We start from the raw sequence: 22308 nt of genomic DNA, 5'->3' as shown, positions 1-22308 counted from the left end.
TAGTGATATCATTTTCTTTGAGTACATAGCAGTGTACATAATTGTGTTTTATGACAGATCATAAACCAGTCTCCATAGCATCTTCCACATGACTATACTAATGTATATTACACCTTCCAGTGTAAAGGGCTCTTTTTGCACAGCTCTACCAATGCTCACTTGTAGGAAGATATATCTAAGTTGTATTTTCCTGATGGCCACTGATACCAAACATCACTTTTTTCCTTCCTTCAGACTTGGGTTCTACTTTCTACTATGCAGAGTCCAGCATGCTCATATAATTCCTTGGTTCCCTTCTTTCTCCCTTTCCACTCAGTCAATATAGCATAACATTTCCTTGGAGAAGATATAGCAATTGGTACACAGCCTTATAACAATGTTTTCATATTCAATTTTACTTAGGTTATTTGCATCTTAAATGCAAATAAATTATGACTGGGGTGCAGCTAGACATTTAAACACAGAATATGTGTTATGACTAGAGAAAAGGAGGTCACATCAGCCTGTATCATGAAATCACTAGAAAAGAAATAACCAGAACATCAAAAACAAAAACAAAAGCTTATCCTTTCCTTTTTTACTGATTCAATTGTCCATAGTTATACCAAATTTCTTTTTAATTTTGACCATAGAATTCTGGAATACTATTTATGTATTCCTTAAAATGTAAATTTTGTTTCATGTCTGCTCACAGATTTCTTCAGCATCTCACTAATAAATGTGACCTTCTGCTCATAAGGATATCAAATATATGGTATATCTTAGGACCGTACAAATGTATCTTCTTGCAAAGAAAATTCGGATTCACTGGTTCTGGACCAAGGTCTGAGTTCTGAGCTCTGATGGTACTGCGGTCCTGAGACCACGTTTGGTATAGATTCTAAGGTGATTTATGAGTTTCACTAATTCCTGCAATTACCCGATATCCTTAGGTCCAGTTAATTCATATGTGATTATAAGGAATTAAATCTTGTATATTTACAAATATGGACTCCATGTTTCCTTTTGCTTTGTTTTGCTTTTAAGAGAGCAAACATGAGAGAATCTGAGTAGGGAAGTGAGGGAGAAGATGGGAGAGAAAGGAGTGTAATCAAAGTACACTGTATCAAAATCTCAAGAAATAAGTAAGCACATTTAAAGCATAATTGTTTCATATTATCCAGTCTTACTAGTAAATTCAGGATTTCCTGACAGCAATAAAAAGGATCCTGCCTGTGAGATGTGCAGGAGCATTGGAAGCACAAAACTTGTAGGAGTAGTCAACCACGGCTCTAATTTGAGGTCCATGCCACAAAGGAAGCCCATGCCTGACACTGCCTGGATGACCAGAACCACAGGCTAGATAGCCCAAAGACCTCGAATTTAAAAATAAATAAATAAATAAAATATTCCTAATAATATTCTGCTATGTTTATAGATTGGTGCCTAGCTCAGCCATCATCAGAGAGACTTCCTGCGATAGCTGATGGGAGCAGATGCAGAGAACCACAGCCAAACATTAGGCACAGAGAGGGCATAATTCGAAGATGTCCATTTGGTCCCACCCCTCGGAACTCAGGAAACCTAAGGGAGAAGGGGAGGAAGAATTGCAGAATCCAGGGAGGTTGAGACTCCCAGGAAAATATGGCCCACAGAATAAACTAAGTGGGGCTCATAGGGGCTCCCAGAGACTGAAGCAGCAATCACAGAACCTGCATGGTCTGTGCTAGCTCCTCTGCAAATAAATAGTTGTGTCTGTTTAGCCTGATTTTTTGGGGTGTTGTTGTTGTTGTTGCTTTGGTTTTTTTGTTTTTGTGGGGCTTCTAACCATCTGAATGGAGGGTGTCTCTGACTCTTTTCCCTACCCTTGGGACCTTTCCCCTCCTACTGTGTTGCCTCACTCAGCCCTGATACGAGAGTTTTTGCTTCATCTTACTGAAACATTTTATACTGTGTTTGATTGATATCTCTGAGAGGCCCACTCTTTTCTGAAGGGAACCAGAGGAGTGGGTATATAAAAGAGGGGAAGAAAGACTGGAAGGAGTGCAGAGGAAACTGCGGATGAGGTATATTGTATGAGATAATAATGATAATTTTGAAAATTAAATATATAACCAGCAAGACCCTAATAAGGCCCTGGAGAGAGGGAGCCTGTGCAGGCTTGGGATGTTCATGTTGCAGGAAGAGAGCCTTCCAACACTAAAAAGGCTGAGGAATGACTGGCAGAATTTCTGCTGAAATTCCTTTTCTTTTCTGGATCATCAGCCCCTCCTAAGAGAGAGGTCTTGGAATCACAGCTACCACAGAGTACACTAGAGCCCTGAGATTGCCTGCATGTAAAATACACACACAAAATCACATGTATGTTCACACCTATGCCATCCCATACTGTCAACTAGAACTGTGCATTCTCAATGTACATGTATTCCATAACCATTAAGTCAAAAGTGATGTTATCACACTAATTATGTATCACAAAATAAAATCTTCCATACACTTGCACATAAACTTTATATATATATATATGTAAATCCAGACTCTTCTATCCACACTTATTAACAAAGCTCACATGAACACGTCAACATATATTAGATACCAATAAACTTTTTAAAACTACATAAATAACTGTATGTATACACCCTCAGATTAATTAGGCAATGCATAAACACAGCTGCTCACACTCTTGCATTCACACCACACCTCTTGCACATGCATTCAGCTCTCCAGCCTTTACATTCACATGCACAGAGGGGAAGGGAAAGTTAGGAGTTAACACTGCAGCTACGGAACCCAGTCTCAGAGGAAGCCAATATGAGAATGAGACAATGAGCCTTAGGAATGGAGAGACAATTATCAAGGGAGAGAAAAAGCAAGACATGTTCCTTCAAACAGACCCTAATTTTAGGTCTCTGCCAAATGCTGACTCCCAGGGGCTTGTTAGACCTGCCTCTAGTCAGGCCTCATCTTAGCTAATAAAAGAGACGTCTTCGTGGTAAGAGATTTTCTGTGCCACAGTCACGTCTGCCTTTTCTAGAAAGCATCCGGACTCACGGAGCCTCCATGAAGCTAGAAGGCGAAGCTGTGAATGGACCAACCTGGGATCTTGAGTTCTAGAGCCCTGTGGACACTAAACAGCATTCTGGGATGGAGAGAAAGAATCACGACTCCCACTGTGCCCTCCAGTGAGACCTAGGAAGGTAGGAAGACTACTCCAGACGTGAGCCTCCAGAAAAGAGGTCAAGCATGGACCTAACATGTTCAGTTATCGAAACTTAACAATCAGATTAGATGCTTTAAAGGGAGAAAACAAAGCTTCAGTGTCCCTCAAGCTATTCGGTAACAAGGTCTTGTCCAATTTTTTTCCATTACCTCTTTTAAGTAATTTCAGGAGTGTTTTTGACTGCTGGACACAAGGTTTTACGTTCATAGTAAAATGAAGGCTCTCCAACAGTGACAACAGGTACCTTGGATCCAACCCCCATATTCACTGATAAAAGCTAGGTTTTACTCAACTTGAGGCCATAGTCCTTGTAAATAAATTTCTACACATGTGTTACAAGCTAGATTTTATGTGGACAATTTAAAAACTGAGTCAGGAACCCATACACATGTGTTACAAGCTAGATTTTATGTGGACAATTTAAAAACTGAGTCAGGAACCCATACACATGTGTTACAAGCTAGATTTTATGTGGACAATTTAAAAACTGAGTCAGGAACCCAAAGTGTGGTCATCCTAGTCAGAATGCTTTCAAAGTACATAATTCAGTTTCATCAGTACACATAATGAAGAAAAGAATTCTACCGTATTAGAAAAAAAATAAAAGAATATATTTAATAACAACTTAGAGAAGAAAAATGTATTTTCAATGGGAAATTATACTGTTCCTTTACCTAAAAGCTTAGAAAATGCATATTTTGATTCCCAAATCTAATAGTAACTTGATAAACTTCGTTTCCATATTGAATGTCTCACACTGAAGTTAATCAGCCAGATAATGGTTAAATTCTTGTTTATTATCCATGACATGTCTTTGATTTTTGTCTTTGGTTCTTAAGTCTGTGTAGGGAAAACAAGCAAAGGAATTTACAATAGTGAAGGCCCTGGGTTCCATAATACCCAAAGAATGTAGTGTGGAAAAGAAACAGAGGCACCTAGCAATGGCTCAAACTCCCACTCTACACCCAGGTCCTAGTTTGGCTTTGTTTTTCTATGAAATCCAATGAAGAAAATCTGATTCCGAGCTAGCAAAAGAGAACAGCAAACTTGGCCTTTTCATCATTGTCTATTCTTGAGGGTTATTTGTAGGCAAAAGAGAAGAGACAGACAAAATGTATTTTCAGAGATTGTGCATGGGCAGCTGAAAGTTCATCATGTGGGGTTACCAGACCACAGACATGTACAGAACAAGTGACTCCTGCATCAGTCCTCAAAGACGGACTCACAGATGTTAAGAAGAAATGACATCTCACAGAAGCCCGCAGCACAAGCCAGAGCTTGATCCACAGACTCAGTCCAGAGAGGTAGCATGGGTCACGGTAGAAAATGCACATTAATTGTGCAATTGAATAAACCCCTTTCATAGTCAGCCTTTGTTACCATGAGGTGCCACACTCTACTTGACCCAACTAGGATGGGAATTCCAACAACTCACTGCTAGTGAAGGCACCAGCATGTGTTTCCGGAAGCCTTGACTGTAGTCAGTGCATATCTCTGACACTGACTTGGTGTGTGATAAGAAGTAAATCGCTTAATGATTCTGCCTTTTTTCCCTCATGGTAAAATGAAGGTGAAGGGGTTTGGATAAGTTAGAACAGTTCGTTCCGTGCTTTGTAATGCAAACTCTCAAAAGGCAGCGGTCCTTTCACAGTGAGAGATGCCCTTGCACAGAGAAAAGTTGTACATTTAGCCAACATCTTTTCCATAGTCTTCCACAGGAACAAGGAAGTAATCATCTCAGAAAGCTTTTCTGAGTGGCTGGGAGAATCAGTGACTAGATTCCAGTGAGCTAATATCGACATATACAAAACAAAAAAACAAAAAACAAACAAACAAAAAAAAAACCCAACAACAACAACAAAAAAAAAAAACTGTGAAGAGAAAGCCTGGATCAAACAGAACTTTTAACCCTTGAGAACATAAGACTTGGAAAATGAAAAAGTAAAGTACAACCCCTGAGTCCAAGGATGGTGTGTGTTTATGAAATATCATGATATAGTAAGTAGCAAGATTTGCTTAAGAAAACCTTTAGCTCTCTAAGACAGTAAAATTTCCAACTTAGAGCATATATCATAATTTCTGAGCCCCATTTCTGTCAGACCACAGTAAATCTAAGGAAAATTAGAAGGAGGTTAGCACATTTGTGAAGCTGGGGGCAAAAAAACCCTCAATTATAGGCAGCATCTAGACTGGGAAATTAAAGTATTTGTTAGGTCCTCAAAATGATTTGATAAGAGGGATGAATTCAAACTTTCTTGCTAAGATTTTGTCTTTATAGGCACATGATAACTAAAGCTTTCAAAGAAGACAGAATCAGAGGAAAGATGCTAAGGGAGAAGCAAGCGAGAGCCCTTGTACCACTCACTCTGAGGAAAGTGGTAATCCACAATAGACTCAGAGTAAAGCCAGTCATGTACAGCATGGGCAGAGGGTATTTTCTGCCAGAATACACTGATGCAAGGCAAGTTCTAGAAGGATAAAGAAGCCTGTCCTGTGGGTATGGCTCAAGAACAGGGTGAAGTGAGCAATGGTGAGACAATTGGGGAATTTCCAGCTGGTGAATACAATACACCTGTTGCTACTGAATAACAGAGTTCTTTTCTCATTCCCTTTGATAAATACTTGATAAAGTCCTAATCTGCATGAGATATGGAAGTGACAGAGACAGAAAAGGGTTCCAGGCTTACTGTTTAGCAAGTAAGGGCTGCTAAACTGCAGCCTGAAGGAGAAATACAGCTTGAAATCTTTAAAAATATTGTTATTGGAATGCATCAACACACACACACACACACACACACACACACACACACACACAAACATTGAAGATCTGAGTAAGGCTGCTTTGTACTCAAGGATAATGTTATGAGTTGCAAAGGAGACTATGCTGCTAACAGAGCCAGAAATAGTTGTTTTATGTTCACAAATATTCTTTATGAACATGAATGCAAACATTCTCAGTAAGTGCTTGCAAACCAAATTCTAGAATACATCCTATAGAGTATGTACCATAATCAGTTGGCTTCATCCCAGATATACAATGATGGCTCAACACAAGTAAACCAGTAAACATGATTGACCATGAAAAGCGCCTACAATACAAAAATCACGTAATCATCTCACCAAATGTAGAAAAGGCTTTTGAAAAACAAAACATCCCTTTAAAAGAGTCTCAGAGAGGCCAGAGTTAAGAAGAACAGATAATAACACAACAAAGCCAACTTACAGACAGTCCAGAGCCAATCATATTCTATCATATTCTAAAATGAGAGAACTCTAAAATATTTCCACAAAAATCAGGAAAAAGAAAAGGAAGTCCATTTTCTCCATTACTGTTCTATATACTACTTGAAGTCTTATCTGGAACTTTAAGCTATCTTATGAACTATTTCTGGGATTGTGTAATTTTAATCAGAAATAGCTTTTAATTGACCTTTACAGAGAACATATGCTGTCTTCCAATCCAGTAGGATGCATAGTGTGAAAGGAGTGTGTTGATTGACAGGTAGGTGTACACTCAATTAATTTTACTCTACTCCAAAACTTCTTTAAGTTTCCCTTAGAGTAGATGTTAATTCATCATCTCCAAATAGATAAAGTCCTTTCACCAGTATTGCCCTCCATCAGAGAAATGAGGTCATAAGGACAAGATTGAATTATCCTTTTTTGTTGTAAATAATAGAAAAATGGGGCTGACTATAGCACTATCACTCACGCTATATTTCCATCAATATAATTTACTGTCCTGAAAATAACTGATTGTGAGCATAATTACAATTACAGCTCATATGTTCAAAACTTGCCCAGACCAACATGTGAACTAAAATAGGGAGCTATATCACTTCATGTTGCAAATTTGTTTGTATTACCACAAAACCCCTAATAGAGTCATTCAAAGATTTGTAATCAATAACATCTATTCCTTTGTCACCATCTACAGATAACAGATTATCTTCACTTCTGAGAACACTGTAACCATCCCCTCATGCTGGCATCAAATAACAGCTCTTCCCATCCTCTTTTCTTCATCTTGCTCGGAATCCCAGGGATGGAAAATTATCAGTTTTGGGTTGCCTTCCCATTCTGTCTCATGTATATTGTGGCACTGGCTGGAAATATCACCATCCTACACATAATCAGAATTGACCACACCCTGCATGAGCCCATGTACCTCTTCCTGGCCATGCTGGCTGTCACTGACCTGGTCCTGTCCTCCTCCACACAACCTAAAATGCTGGCCATACTCTGGTTTCATGATCATAAGATTGAATACCATGCCTGCCTCACCCAAGTGTTCTTCATCCATGCTTTTTCTTCTGTGGAGTCTGGTGTGCTCATGGCCATGGCCTTGGACCGCTATGTGGCTATCTGCTTCCCTCTCCGACATTCCAGCATCCTGACCACATCCGTAGTCATCAAACTGGGGGCAGCTGTCATGGTGAGAGGGCTGCTGTGGGTGAGCCCCTTCTGCCTCATGATCTCCAGGATGCCCTTCTGCCCCAACAAGGTCATTCCCCAGTCCTACTGTGAGCACATGGCTGTGCTCAAGTTGGTGTGTGCTGATACCAGAGTCAACCGTGGATATGGGCTCTTTGTGGCTTTTTCTGTGGTTGGCTTTGATGTAATTGTCATCGGTGTATCTTATGTGATGATTCTGAGAGCTGTGCTGAGGCTGCCCTCAGGTGAAGCCCGCCTCAAAGCTTTTGGGACATGTGCTTCCCATGTCTGTGTTATTTTGGCTTTCTATATCCCGGCCCTTTTCACCTTCCTCACCCACCGCTTTGGGCACCATGTGCCCCGAGTTGTGCACATCATGTTTGCTAATGTTTATCTGCTGGTTCCTCCCATGCTCAACCCCATCATATATGGAGTTAGAACCAAACAGATCAGGGACAGGGTTACCAGAGGATTCTGGAGAAAAGACCCTTGAGCAAGAAATTATAGTAGCTCCAGGTCAATGATCAAAGGACATAATCAACACTCTTTTTCAAATAAGCACACTTTTCCATAGTATTTAGAAGCCCCCCTGAAGAAGTGGAATAACTTTCAAGTTATTCAAAATGAGAGATTTGAGACCTTTAAAGCATAATAGATATTTACTTACATGTTCTTGTCATTATAAGATAAACAAATATATTTCCCAGTATTAAAGCATTGAATGTTTTACAAGAATGCCATCTTTTATAGATTATTAACTTGAACACATTATTTTTAAATCTTAATAGAAATATAATTTTATATATAGTTTGAACAGAGATAAAAAAAATATGCCTGAGACATATAACAATTTGTACATTTTCCCCATTTTTGTAATTTCTGTATAGAAACAAACTTTTGAAAACTAAAATGTGTTAAAAGCTTAGTCATTGCTTATAGCAATAAAACAGAAAATTCTTTAAATATGAAACAGGTAAAACATGGAACATGTGACTTTTGTGTGGCACTTAACCTCACCATCACAATTACATGAAGATGTGCAACTAGTCCATATATAACATTAAAAACAACAAAAACACCAAAGTACCTGTAAGTCTTGAAGGCATTTTTAAAAACTGAGAATATTTTGTTGGCATAATGCTCTTGTGGACTGTGGACTGTTTACCCTTGTGCACTCAAATGCTGGCTTCTTCACCCCACTCTCTGGATCAATCTGGACATTGCATTGTGATGTTTATTCTAAGTATCTCCAGTTTCAAGTTAGTGTAAACAGATCACCATTTGTTCTCTGTATTGCCAATAAAACAAACTAGCCAATGCTGAGCAATAACAGAGAATAGGGTGGGACATCCTGATCCAGTGAGGTGAGGAGAGAAAGAAAGGAAGAGAGGATGGAGCCACAAGGAGAAGACCCAGAAACAGCAGGAGAAATGAACCCAGCCTAGGAGATAATTTAAAAACAAGTATAAAGTGGGAAATCAGAATGGAAGGAAACTACACTAGCATGGAAGCGTAGGCTAATTAAGTATATCCTGGCCTCTGTGTGGTTATTTGGGTATAAAGTTCGTTAGTGAGTAACCTTTGATTTCACTAAAATAATAATTAATAATAAATATTAATAATCCTTTAATAATATTTGGAAATGAGAAGCTATGCTAAATTTAAGATGATGTTATTAGTGGCCACCGAGAAGTATGGATTATGGTAGGTTTTGAATTTTATTCTTTTAAAAATATTATGTTTCATTTTGTTTGGATAACATGTTTCATTTTGCAGAAAAACATAATTTAACACTAATTTTTAATAATTAGGTTTGGTTGATACAGAAATATGTTAGTGTAAGATAAAAGTAGCTAAAATATCAAAAACATATGCAAAAGATGTTGGTGCCAATGACTATGAAAAGTGATTTAATGGTCCTTGTAGAAAGAGATGACACAGATTAAATTGTATAGCAGTTTACAAACATCCGGACAACATTGTTACCAAATCTCAAACTTCTTGAGACCACTAACAATGAATATTAACTGGACTGAAGAATTAGTCTCTCATATCTAAAACTGACTGTCTCTGAGATAAAAAATGAATTTTATAATGAAGGACACATTCTTTAAAAAATAAAGAACAAGTATGTCATAAATAAAATATATTCTAGGGTTTAAGTTTAATGAAAACTCTTTAAAATTCTGGTTACTCAATTAAATGTTAATTTCCTTAAGAGTTACCATCTTAAGGCATTTTAAAGCATCCTTCCTTTGGGTCACTGCACTAGAATAGCTCAACTTTCTTTCCTACCAAAGCTATGGGAAAAATTTCTCAGAACACTCTTGGAAGCTGGTGGGATGCTTCCCAGTAAACTCTTTCATCAAATGAATAATGGGGAGGATGCAAATACAGCTATAGATGTAAGGCTAGGGCTATGAAGAAGTATGCAGTCTTTGGATCTGGTCAAAAACTTAGAAAACTATATTGGGAAGACTATTAAACTGAATACTGTAGTTTTGAACTAGGAGGTCATACATCAGTGTTTTATAGGCAAACATTCCTGAGGGTAAAATGTCTAAGAACTGTAAACTGTACTTCTCAATCTACTCACAGCCAAAATTTCCAGATGGTAGATTTTAGAAACGCTTGAAAATTCACAGGTGGTAGCTCCCACTTCTAAATGTGGGCCATTTTTTCTGACTTCCTCACCCCAACAATAATGTATTGAAATCTTAATTTTCAAGTCTTTCAGGTAAAGCTGAATTCCATGATGTCCCTATTTAAAATACTTCAGGACAAGTAATGAAAATCTGGGAAGATACAGAATTGACTTAAGTCACAAATTCTAACACTCTTAAAATTGAAGACCAGTCATAGAAAGGTTTATATCTATATTTAAGATATATGGCTCATTTAATTATTTATGTTTCCTAGGTTACATTGTCTCAGCCTTAGTTGGTATTTTTGTTTTGTCTTCTACTACTCTTAAAAGTTCTCCATAGCATAGTTTAAAAAAAAACCATACCTGTTTCATAATTTATACAATTTGTTATATTCTTTGTGAGGTAATTCATCTTTTCATTGTCTCCACTGCTCACCACTGAAGATGGTTCTATTAGTGCATTCAGAGTTAATATGGAGATAGTGAGGCTTTCTCCAGACACAGGGTGACAACCACTACCTCAGAAATGAGCTCACTCTCTCAGCCATTGCTTCCCATGCTCTCCCTTAGGCATGACACTCACCATTTTCTATCCTCTAAGGCACTGGATCGCATTCCAATAAAGTCACATCTGGCTTAAAGGAAAATGGTTATGTCTATAATGTGCCTTCCTATAATTACAGAGAGAATTTTGTTGTTGGGGTGTCATACCTACTGCAAACAAACACCAAGAAAGTGAAGGAACTCTAGTTGAAGAATTATTATTAGTGAATTTGAGCCCTCATAAAACATGAATAAATTTTGATTCTAATGTCTAATGCCTCTGAATGTGATCTTTCTCAGGGAAGGGTCATTGCATTTAAGCTCAGATACAGAAACAATATGCCATCATCAGTGTACAGTGAACCGCTCCTCCAGAGTAACTGGAGACCTTGCATAAATGGGGAATTTGGCATAGATATATATATACACAGTATTGATAGTATGCAGACACAGAGACCAAACTGATACACCTAAAATCAAAGATTTCCCTCAAGTTGTCAAAACCAGAAACAAAACAAGGAATGAATTCTCTTTACAAGACTAGAAAAGAGATCGATCCTCTTGACCCTGTGATCTTGAACAGGGTTCTAGAACTGAGTCACTATGAAATCTATTCTTCAAGCTAATCTGTGTGCCTTGTTGTAGAAGCATTGGCATGGTAATGTAAGAAATATATTTGTATTTTCTGCGATAGGTCTGCATCTATAAATTACTCCATTCCATCTAGGAAATTAGGAAGCTGTGTGGTAAACTTTGGCCAAGGAGAAAGGCGGCCAGATGGATAAATTACTCCCCTCATCGTTTCCTGAGTAGACTATCTTCAAGTATATTTAATGAACATGTAGATGTAATTATACAAGATTAGGCAATACCCATTCATAACAGTGCCTGGCATGTTTTGATTTGACAACTCTCATTTTCACATTACTTTTGTCTGTGATGTGGACACAGTAACTATTTGTTTTCTTCTGCCATCTGGTGCACTGTTAATTTTTTTAATTGTATTAATTTATTCAGACTACAACTCAGTTATTATCCCATCACTTGTATCCTCCTTTTCCTCCCTCCCTCCCACTTTCACCCTATTCCCCTCCCCTAGGTCTAAGACCAAGGGGGACCTCCTCCCCCACTATATGGTCACAGGCTATCAAGTCTCTTCTTGGTAGCCTGCTTGTTCTTTCTTTGAGTGCCATCAGGCCTCCTCACCAAGGGGAGGTGGTCAAATATGGGGCACCAGAGTTCATGTCAGAGTCAGTCCCCACTCTCCACATAACTGTGGAGAATGTCCTGTCCATTGGCTAGATCAGAGTAGGGGTTCGATGTTTACTACTTGTATTGTTCTTCGTTAGTGCAATAGTTTGAGCAGACCCTCCTGGGCCCCTATCCACCCATCACGATGTCCTTCTTGTAGGTTTCTAGGACCCTCTAGGTCCTTCTACTTCCCCATCTCCTATATTTCTCTTACCTAGGGTCTCAGTAAGATGTCCTCACATCTATCCCAATCTCCTGGTAAGTGAAGACTTTTGTGGGACGTGACTTTTGGGCTAATGCCCAATTATAAGTGAATATATACCATGTGAGTCTTTCTGCTTCTGGGTTAACTCACTCATTATGATCATTTCTAGTCCCATCTATTGTCCACAAATTTCTGGATTTCCTTATTTTTAATAGCTGATCAGTTCCATGGTGCAAATGTAGCACAGTTTCTTTACCCATTCTTCAACTGAGGGACATTTAGGCTTTCTCCAGGTTCTGGCTATTATGAATAAGGATGCTGTGAACATGGTGGAGCACATGTCCCTGTTGTGTGGTGGAGCATTTTATGTTAATTCTTGTCTGTTGGTAGTAGTGAAGAAGCAGGGGAAGAAGGAAAACTTCTCTGCCTACTTTCTTTGTAATTTCATGGTAAAAGATACGCTTTTGTCCATTTTGTGGTCCTGCATTCTTCTCTTGAGAGTGATTCCCAGAAGTGCACAACTCTCTTCAGCACTGACCTATGGAGGTTGCTCTCCACCTGCCCTCTGTGACAGCAATGGCTAAACTGACATAAAAAGCAGTCGTCTGGATGAGGCAGTTCCTCCTATGCCTTCTCTGCTCTGGGTATGGGTGTGCATTTCAAAAGCTCCTGGGAAGCTGAGCACACAACTGTCAGGAGTATCAGTGCCTGCCTCCCAGCAGCAGCTTCATGTGGAAGGTCTTTCAGGCAAGAGGGGGGGGGATGATTTTTCTTTTGAAATGCAAAAAAAAAAAAAAGGTACCTCCATGACTTAGTAAACATAGAACAGGAGAGCTCTTTGGTAACACCATCCCATCGCCCTTTGTTCCCTGTATCTGCTCTACTAGATTATGTACAAATTATGGTTAACTATTTTTTAAAGACTTATTTATTTATTTTAGGTATATGAGTGATTTGTTTTCATGCACACAGAAGAGGGAGTCAGATTCCATTACACATGGTTGTGAGACACCATGTGATTACTGGGAATTAAACTCAGGACCTCTAGAAGAGCAGTTAGTGCTCTTAACCACTGACATCTCTCCAGCCCAGTTAACTCTTTATTATTAGCCAAGTTTTTTCACTGCTTTGCTTCCATGTTAATAATGATTTATTCTAAATTCTACCTGTTCAAGCTGTGGTGTGGCTTTTGTCCTCATGCTGGACCGTGACATGGCATTTCAGATAGCATCTTAGCTTCGATTTGACTTGACACTTCTCCCACTCATAGCCTGCAGTCACATTATCACTACTAAAAGCAATCTGTAACTAAGACTCCATTGCCCATGCTCAGAAGGCTGAAAATAATCTTTGAAGTGAAGTGACAGGGTAAATTAGGAAGATTCTTATTTGTAATTGGCATGGCAAATTTCTGATAAAAGACAAGAAATGTGTTATATATCAACTATGGCTCTTGTGTGTTTTCTTCTAATTTTACCTGCAAATACTAAATCTAAAAATTATAAAATACATTAACTTATCATCAAGATTAGAAAACTTCAAAAATAAATGGTTAATTTGGCTTTCCAGGTGAAAATTCAATCAAAGGGCTTCCTTCAATAGATACTAACATTTTTAATTATTCATATAGGGGCTGGAGAGATGGTCCAGCTGTTAAGAGCACTGGATGCTATTCCAAAGGACCCAAGTTCAAATCCCAGCATCCACATGGCAGCTCAAACCTGTCTGTAACTCCAGTTCCAAGGTTTCTGACACCCTCACATAGATATGCATACAGACAAAACACCAATAAACATAAAATAAAAATAAACTTACTTTTTATAATTACACATGTAGATCATACAAAGCAAAATGTCAGAGAGATGGGTTAATGGAAAGAGGACAAAACTATTTGATAAAGGGCTGAATGTTCTCTTTGGAAAGTTTTGATAAAATAGAAATACTTAAGAGAGTAACATAATGAAAAGGTTACATAATCCTCACTCCAGAAATAGTTACTGAACTGTTTATTTTTTTATTACATGAGCCTCCAAATACTTAAATCTTCCAATGTCCCCTGACAGCAAGTAGCATCCTTCTTAATTTCCATCAGAAATCTACTTGTTCCTATTTAAGGACATGCCAAAATCAAGCCTGAACATTGTATCTCACACGTGGTGTTATTCCTTCAGGAGAACTGCCCATGTAGTTCTCACTGCACCCAAGCCAATCACCATTCACATCTCGTCAAAGGCCAAGCAAGCAAGAAAACTTCATTAATATCTCAGGAAAAAAAACTATCTGCTGAAAGTATCAAAAAAGAAGCGTGCTTACTTGCATTGACTGAAACCAAATAAGTCTCAACCACCAAAATGGGTGGGTCACTCATGTACGCACTACACTAACTAAACATGAACCCTGATCTGTGTGACATAAATTGCAGTGCCAATGCCACTGTAAAATAGGAATTATCCAATGTTTTCCCAAATATATGTGTCCATATACAAAAGCAGTTAAATTCTACACAAAGGAAGATCTGGATCCTTTGATGACTATTGCACATGGGTGTAGTTTCTCATGATAATAAGCACCTAAACAAATAATCACTTCTGTTATAAAACTGTTGAAACAAAGTGATTAGTAGAGTTTTGCATAGTTTTTATTCAGCAGTGATCCCAGTGACTTTCAGGTCTTCTGTGGTTATTCTTTATCTGTTCAGGCATACAACTGGGGTTAATATAATTGTCAACTGAGAAGCTCCCAGATTTTATTTAGATCTGTGTTTTCTTTAGTATATAATAAAATGCAAGACAGATTCACTGATACAAGACTCACAGTCAAAATGTTGGTGTGTATTTTAGGATTTAGAGATAATATAGTAATTTAGGAAGCAGTCAGAGAATCAAAAGTTTTGAGTAAAAAACACATGACTCATTAAAATATATTTGTTTTCATTGAAGATAGAACAAATGACTCATCTACAATTTCCCACATTAAATTTGGACTTTTTGAATTGAGTGTAGAGTCAAATTATTACTTTATACAGATTTATAATGCCATTTACAAATGAGTAGCTAATAATCTACAGCAGCTCACGTTGTACTGAAAATGAAATAATAATTTAAATGACATTAGTATGTATTTACTGACAGAGAAACTGAGTAAGCAAACATCATACAACCTAGAAGTTGCATAGCATGTTTGTACTATGAGTAAGATTACCCCATTCTACAAAAGCATTAATTCATAAATGATCTTTTCTAATGAGGTAATTACTAGATTTGGCTCTGCTTCTGATTTAAAACCTTGATAATAGCCTTTCGAATCTGCTTCGTCTTCACGCTGTAGATTATAGGGTTGAGCACAGGCGGGATGAGCAGGAAGACGTTGGCCATGATGGTGTGGACAAAGGTAGGTGCTGAACGGCCATAGCGGTGTACAAGAGACAAGCTGACGAGAGGGATGTAGAAGATGGCAACTGCACTGATGTGGGATACGCACGTGCTGAAGGCTTTGTGTCGCTCATCTGAGGAAGCAATGCTGAGGACAGATCGGATGATCAATACATAGGAGAGTAAGATGCAAGGACAGTCGAATCCTGTAGTGGAGAAGAGTGCAAACAGACCAAGAATGCTGTTGATTCTATTGTCCGTACACGAGAGCTGAATGACATCTACATGGTAGCAGTACGAATGTGAAAGCACCAGAGAACCGCAGAAGGACAGCCTCTTGACGAAGAGCACCACCGGCAACATGACGGCAACATTCCTTATCAGGACAACCACTCCAACCTGGGCGATCCTAGCATTGGTAAGAATAGTGGTGTACCTTAGTGGATCACAGATGGCCACAAAACGATCGAAGGCCATGGCCAGTAGGACTCCTGACTCCATGAAAGTAAACCCGTGGAGAAAGAACATCTGCACAATGCAAGCATTTAGGTTGATCTCTCGGGCCTCAAACCAGAGGACACCGAGAGTGGTGGAAAGTGTGCAGAGACACAAGCTCAGGTCTGTGGCCGAAAGCATAGAGAGGAAATAGTACATAGGCTCGTGGAGGCTCTGCTCGCGAAGGATCACCAGCAGGATCATGCTGTTCCCAGAGAGGGCAATGACATACAGGAGACAAAAGGGAATGGAGATCCAGACCTGAGCTGTTCGCAGGCCTGGGATCCCAGTAAGGAGAAAGATTGGAGGCTGCGAATTGGTATTATTGAGGATGAGCATATTGAAGGCTGGGAAGAAAAAGGAAATCAGATAATTAAACATAACAGTGCACGAATACCTTATCATATAAATATCCCTCTAACCATCAATACTGCTAATTCTTAAAGAAGTTTAATATTGTCTGATATTAAACTATAGGCTTGGTTTTTCACAGTTTTTTTTCCAAGAAAATAGATTTACCAGGTTGTTCCAAATCAAATTTCTTAAATATTCTGAACCAGCCTTCTTTTTTCTCAAAGGCATTTGAGTTTTATCTATTTATAATAAACTACATATAGTAAGAACAGTTATGAAACAATCAGAAAAGCCACATGTAAGAGTTACATTCAAAATGCTTAGCTCACTTGTATTTGGCAACCTAGAGTAAAATACCATTTATCTTATGTAGCTGAGTCTAAAGTTTTATATCTATCTCATTCTCTAGTAATTTTATTCCTTCTCAAGTCTCTGTTGCAGTTGACACCTAAACAGTTATACCTTCTAGGCTTACATTGTGTAGGATTTAAGAAAATGTTTTAAGGTCTAGAAAAAAATTTTTAAGTTGATAAATGCACGATATGCCAGCCTTCTCTTCAGTAGTGACAAAAAGCCACAAGAAAAATTACTCTTATCTTAAAACTTCCCAGTAAATACATAAATAATATAATGAGAAGTCCAATTTCCAGTATTTTTTAAAATAAGTTCTTGAATGTAGTACATGACACTGAAAAAACGAAGTCTGATTTTTGAAATGTGACCACTAGACATTCTTGGTAAACATTCAGAGCAATGTCAAAGTGTTCCTGGGACATGCAAGTCTGCTTTTGTGGTTGTAGACTTGTTCAAGAAAAACTGACATTTACAGATGCTTGTGTTCTTTGTATTTTATCTGTTCTATGTGTATGATTCTGTCCATGCTCAATTATAGTATTTAGATAGTAGCACATACATTTTACATATGAATCAATTAAATCTAACTAATTTAATCATTAAATAATTGCCCTGTTACTTTGAATAACTCACTGCTTGACTCTTGAGAGAAAACATCAGTTTGAGAAAAAAAATAATAGAAAAAGAAAGAAAGAAAAGAACAAGAATGTAAGGGAAGACAGAGAAAGAAAGAGAAGGAAAAAAAGCAAGGGAAATGGGGAAGAAGGAAGGGAGGAAATGGATGAAGAGAGAAGTCCTTGCCCTTACTTTTAACACAATAAATTAAAGAGTGTGTTATAACAAATAGTGACACAAGATACTACTGACACCCAGACAGGTGTTGTACCCAGAACATATACAATGTGTTAGATGCAGTTGTTTTCTCATCTATAGCCATCCAATCCACATAAATGTTCAAGAAGTAAAAATTTCCCCCTCCCTTTCCCTTATACATTTACAGCAAGGACTAAAGTAATTTTCCTAAAAGTGTTCAATTGGTCAGAGAATAGTTGGACTTTCTATATCTAATAAAAGTCAGAAGCACATAGGAGGAATCTATCAACCATCCAGGATGATGAATTCTGATGAACATTTCTCAAATCTGTCCTTTTCCAGAGACACACTATATTGGTGTATATTGCTTTATGTCAAATATAATTCTAGGTAAGCTGGCACTCTTTAGTTTTTCTGGGAAGTGGCCTTGGCCTTGATGCTCCCTTGTGTGGTAAGACATCCAAGCTCTACTTTCAACAGAAGCTCATTAGTCCAGTGGCTCATTTTAATGACCCTCAAATTCTTAGTGTATGTTGCTGACAATTCTTCCTAGAAAATTTCTCTCCCTATTCTCTTGGGAAACTAGTCTCTATCAGTTATTTTCAGATAGTAGATCCCTTCTTTTTTTGTTTAGTTTTTGTTTCCTCTTGATAAACCCATTTTTCAGCTTTATCTACATCTCTTTCTGATGTCAATCATCTGCCTATTGTCAAATCAATCTTTAAAAGTGCCTTGCCCATTTACATGATTTCTGTTTCATTTGCAGAATGACAATTTCAAATAAATATTAAAATTTCAGTTCTAGTTGCCAGAATGTGAATATGAAAATAAAAATTATTTGAATAAAATACGTGTGGCTTTTCATAGGTAAAAGAAATATCAATATGCTGTGGACTCCATCACTCTGTCATACTCTGTAACTTCCCTTTATAGCTTTCATGACCACATAAATATATATGTAATATAATCATATATTGTTATTTTCACAGAAATGGCCCCACTTTTAGAAATTTCACTCTTGTGTTTTATCTATTTATCTGGAACCATTTCCAATCAGTTATCAAAAACACTTTTAGTCAAACTTTCTTTCTAGATCCACCTCAGCTTTCTCTGAATACAATGTCTCTTATAAATGTTTGTACAAGCTAACATAAATTATTAAATTAGCTTACTAATAATTACAACTTGTTTCAAATTACAAATTTCTCAAAGTGATACTAGTATATTAGACTAAGATGGAATGCCCCAAAAGCAATGACAACTATTGCTATTAATTAGTATTTTATCCATACCAGAAAGAGTAAGCGAATTAAGAAAAGGATCTTTTAAACTGAATAACAGTAAGAAAACTATAGATCAGCATTTAAGTGAAAATTATATCCTAGAGACTGCATGTTTATTAGAAAATAAATATTAATTATTCAAGTTATCAACACAAAAACTAGGGAACTATTGAATAAATATCAAAATAAACAATAAAGATTTTAAAAGTTAAAATAAATTCATTGGCAATAAAGCCAGGATAAGTAAACTTTTAAAAATTCAGCAAGAAAAATAATGTAAATGACAATTTAAACAATATATACTCAAATAAATGAACCTTTAAATATGATGGAATGTTATGTGTAAAAATAAAAATAATATGTATGAAGTAACTATTTTGATAAGAAACATAAATTATCAAACTGATATAGCAAATAAAATTACAAGTAATAATGAAATAAAATATGAAACCAGATCTCAGTCAGCACCAAATAAATCCAATATATGGAGAAAATGGCTCATTAATTTGCAATAGACTTTCTAATTGAGGGTGACCGAGTTAGGCACACACAGAGAGCTACAAAATCAAATACATGTATCCATACCCAAGACTAGAGTAGGTCTGAAGCCAAACCTGCTTGAAAGCTTACTTCCCAGCAAAGGAAAGAGTGATACTGAAATGACCTCCTTTTCAAAGCTAAATAAAAGTGAAGAAGAAATAAAATACATGATGAGTGCAGCTTTTAAGACTGCATTGAGTCAAAATATTTCTGTCTGTTTTCCTTCGTTGAGTCAAAATCCTTCTGTCTCTTTTCCCTAGCTTTGATGCTGTCTCCTGAAAAAAAAAAGTATGTCTGCCGTCTTCCTGATGATGTATTTAGTTCCAACAGCCCCACAGGTTGCACTCCTCCACCTGTGGCCTGTGGCTCTTCCGCTCTAAGTACTTCCTCCCCACTCATGTGCTTCTTGTCTTTGCTTTGTTCCAGCCTCTCGTTATACTGCAGGAGTCTATTGCATGGGCTTTGTCATAAGGGTCTTCGTAACTTACCTGGTCCTACTGTTTTACCAACAAAATGGCCGGTGCACGTTCACATTCCGCCAGGTCGAATGCATGTACTGGCTGATTGCTCTGGTAGTTTACGGACCTGACCCACTAATAAGTATGCCACCATGTACTTCAAACCTGCTGCCCAAAGGCCCATGGGACTCCTACCGAGTGCGACAGGGGAAAATAACCTACGAGCCTCTTCACACTGCACTAAGTACATCAACATGACTGTTTACTTCTGCTCCTTGTTTTGTTATCTTCAGAATATGTTTAAATGTATATGTCTTTTACTATTAGGTTATAGGTTTTTAATAGAGTTCAGAGAATGAGCCATCATGAACTTCCTCCCCCCCCCCCCGTTCCCTTTTCTCTTCTTACTCAAATTGAAGTACCAACCACAATACTCTCTTAACAGCACATATAGACTAACTACAGACTCCTAGCTACTACTTCATGGTGTGTTTAAGTTATTCAAGTTTGAAAAGAAGTTAACTGCTGACTGGAATACAATTAAGCTTTAACTGACGTAGAATTTCAGTACGCCGTGCCCACCTGTTATCCCAGCCACTTAGGAGACACAGTAAGAAGAGTTAGAAGTTTGAGTTCATCCTTGGTTACATAGTCAATCCAAGGACAGCCTGGGTTACATAAGACCCTTCTCAAAAAGCAAAAATAATTTTTAATATAAAATAATAGCTAAGACAGAATTAGCCATGAGACTAAAAAAAGAATGACTTGTGCCATTCCAGTGGTGAGAAGAAAGCTTTCTCTCTTAGAATGCCTCACTTTCTCATTTTTGCTTAAATTTGGTTAATTTATTTTGGAGCGTGCTTTTCTAAAAATAGTGGGGGGTTTTTCTTAGAAACTTAAATTGTAGCTACAAAAAAAGGATAAGCTTTCTCCATTGCCTGACTAATGGCTTATGACTATTTGTTAATAAAAAATTAAATCTTTGAAAATCACGATTTGTATGTAAATATCTTTTTAATATGAAAGTCATAATTCAGGGCTGGAACTGGGGCTACGTTTTTTTTCACAAGATATATATTATTTTATTAATTTGTTCTTATTACATCTCAATGGTTATCCCATCCGTTGTCTCCTCCCATTCTTCCCTCCCTCCCATTTTCCCCTTATTCCCCTCCCCTATGACTGTTCCTGAGAGGAATTTCTTCCCCCTATATATGCTCGTAGGGTATCAAGTCTCTTCTTGGTAACCTGCTGTCCTTCCTCTGAGTGCCACTAGGTCTCCCCCCCTCCAGGGAAAATGGTCAAATATGAGGCACCAGAGTACGTGAGAAAGTCATATCCAACTCTCCACTATGTTTTGATTTTCTGATTTTTCTTCAACTGCAAGGTCATACAGTGTGCAAGATTCCAACATACTGCTGATGACATGCCATGTCATCCTCACTCCTGTGACAACATTAGGAAGCTTCTCAGGCCATGTCACTCACACTTGCTTAGCATGGGTTCAACATATTGGATACTTGTTTATGCATTCCAGCACCTGCTCCAGATTTCACTTTGCTTCAGAAAAAAAAAGTCTACATAAAAGATAAATTCTCTTTATTGTTGCTTGTACAAACCCTCTTTTATATTTTTTCTGTTCTGTCTATACTTAGTTTGAAAATATAAGGATCTACGGCTCAAATGACTTTACCTAAGATTTAGGTTAATGTAGTGGACATGACTACTAGCTCTTTTGCTGACTGCAGATTGAGTTGTCTTACTCACTAAATTAGATTAAGCTATAGTATTTTCAGACAAGTTATTTAAAATGCTTTTCACAACTTATTTCTCAGATCTTTGTTCCTTTCTATTCTTGATACAGTGTGTGTGTTCTTATGAGAAAATTAAAAATAGACTTTATGATTGACAGATTTTTTATATGTACATTGACATATGTACAATGACTTCTAGCTGTAGTTTGTTTTTATTTTTCTAATGAAGAACAGTGTTGTGTAAATGTTCACATCTGAATTGGCCATTCGCCTACCTCTCTTTGTGAAATGCTTTCTTAAACAAGTTGCCTTTAATAGCTTGTCTTCTTTTCTATGAACGGATCACAGGCTTTCTCTGTCAGACAGTTTTATTATGAATATCATCATTTTGATTTGTATTTTCAATTTTATAATTGAACATTTTTTCCTCTTAATGAAGTCCATTCTTGCTTATATTTTTTTCTCTTGTAGTTAATGTCTTTGTATTCTTAAGTCCTTTCAGAAAGGCTTGCTCTGGCAACTGATGGGAACAGGTGCAGAGACCTAGAGCAAAGCATTAAGCAGAGATAGCCCAAATTGTGTATCTCCGTTGGATCACTCTTCCCAG

At 37.5% G+C, this 22308-nt stretch overlaps 2 protein-coding genes across 4 annotated transcripts in view; one reads left to right on the top strand and one right to left on the bottom strand.

Moving 5' to 3' along the window:
• Nucleotides 1-7181: 7181 nt before the first annotated feature.
• Nucleotides 7182-22308, top strand: part of LOC311578427 (uncharacterized protein) — a gene marked incomplete at both ends in the record, with an annotated part of 24875 nt that continues 9748 nt past the window's right edge. The window contains 4 exon segments of the mRNA XM_084748249.1: nucleotides 7182-8124; nucleotides 15607-15669; nucleotides 16225-16464; nucleotides 19916-20191. Coding sequence (XP_084604375.1) covers nucleotides 7182-8124; nucleotides 15607-15669; nucleotides 16225-16464; nucleotides 19916-20191 — 1522 coding nt within the window.
• Nucleotides 15320-22308, bottom strand: part of OR51F2 (olfactory receptor family 51 subfamily F member 2) — a 24345-nt gene continuing 17356 nt past the window's right edge. For all 3 annotated transcript variants that reach the window (XM_084753016.1, XM_084753017.1, XM_084753018.1), the window contains exon 2: nucleotides 15320-16492. In XM_084753016.1, the coding sequence (XP_084609142.1) occupies nucleotides 15534-16484 (951 nt within the window). In that variant the 5' untranslated portion in view covers nucleotides 16485-16492 and the 3' untranslated portion in view covers nucleotides 15320-15533. The remainder of the gene's footprint in view (nucleotides 16493-22308) is intronic.

The sequence above is a fragment of the Acomys minous genome, assembly GCF_964271855.1.
Source record: "Acomys minous genome assembly, chromosome: 2".
In the NCBI taxonomy this organism is placed as follows: Eukaryota; Metazoa; Chordata; class Mammalia; order Rodentia; family Muridae; genus Acomys; species Acomys minous.
Note: the sequence above shows the minus strand (reverse complement) of the source record. Positions and strands in the feature narration are given on the sequence as shown.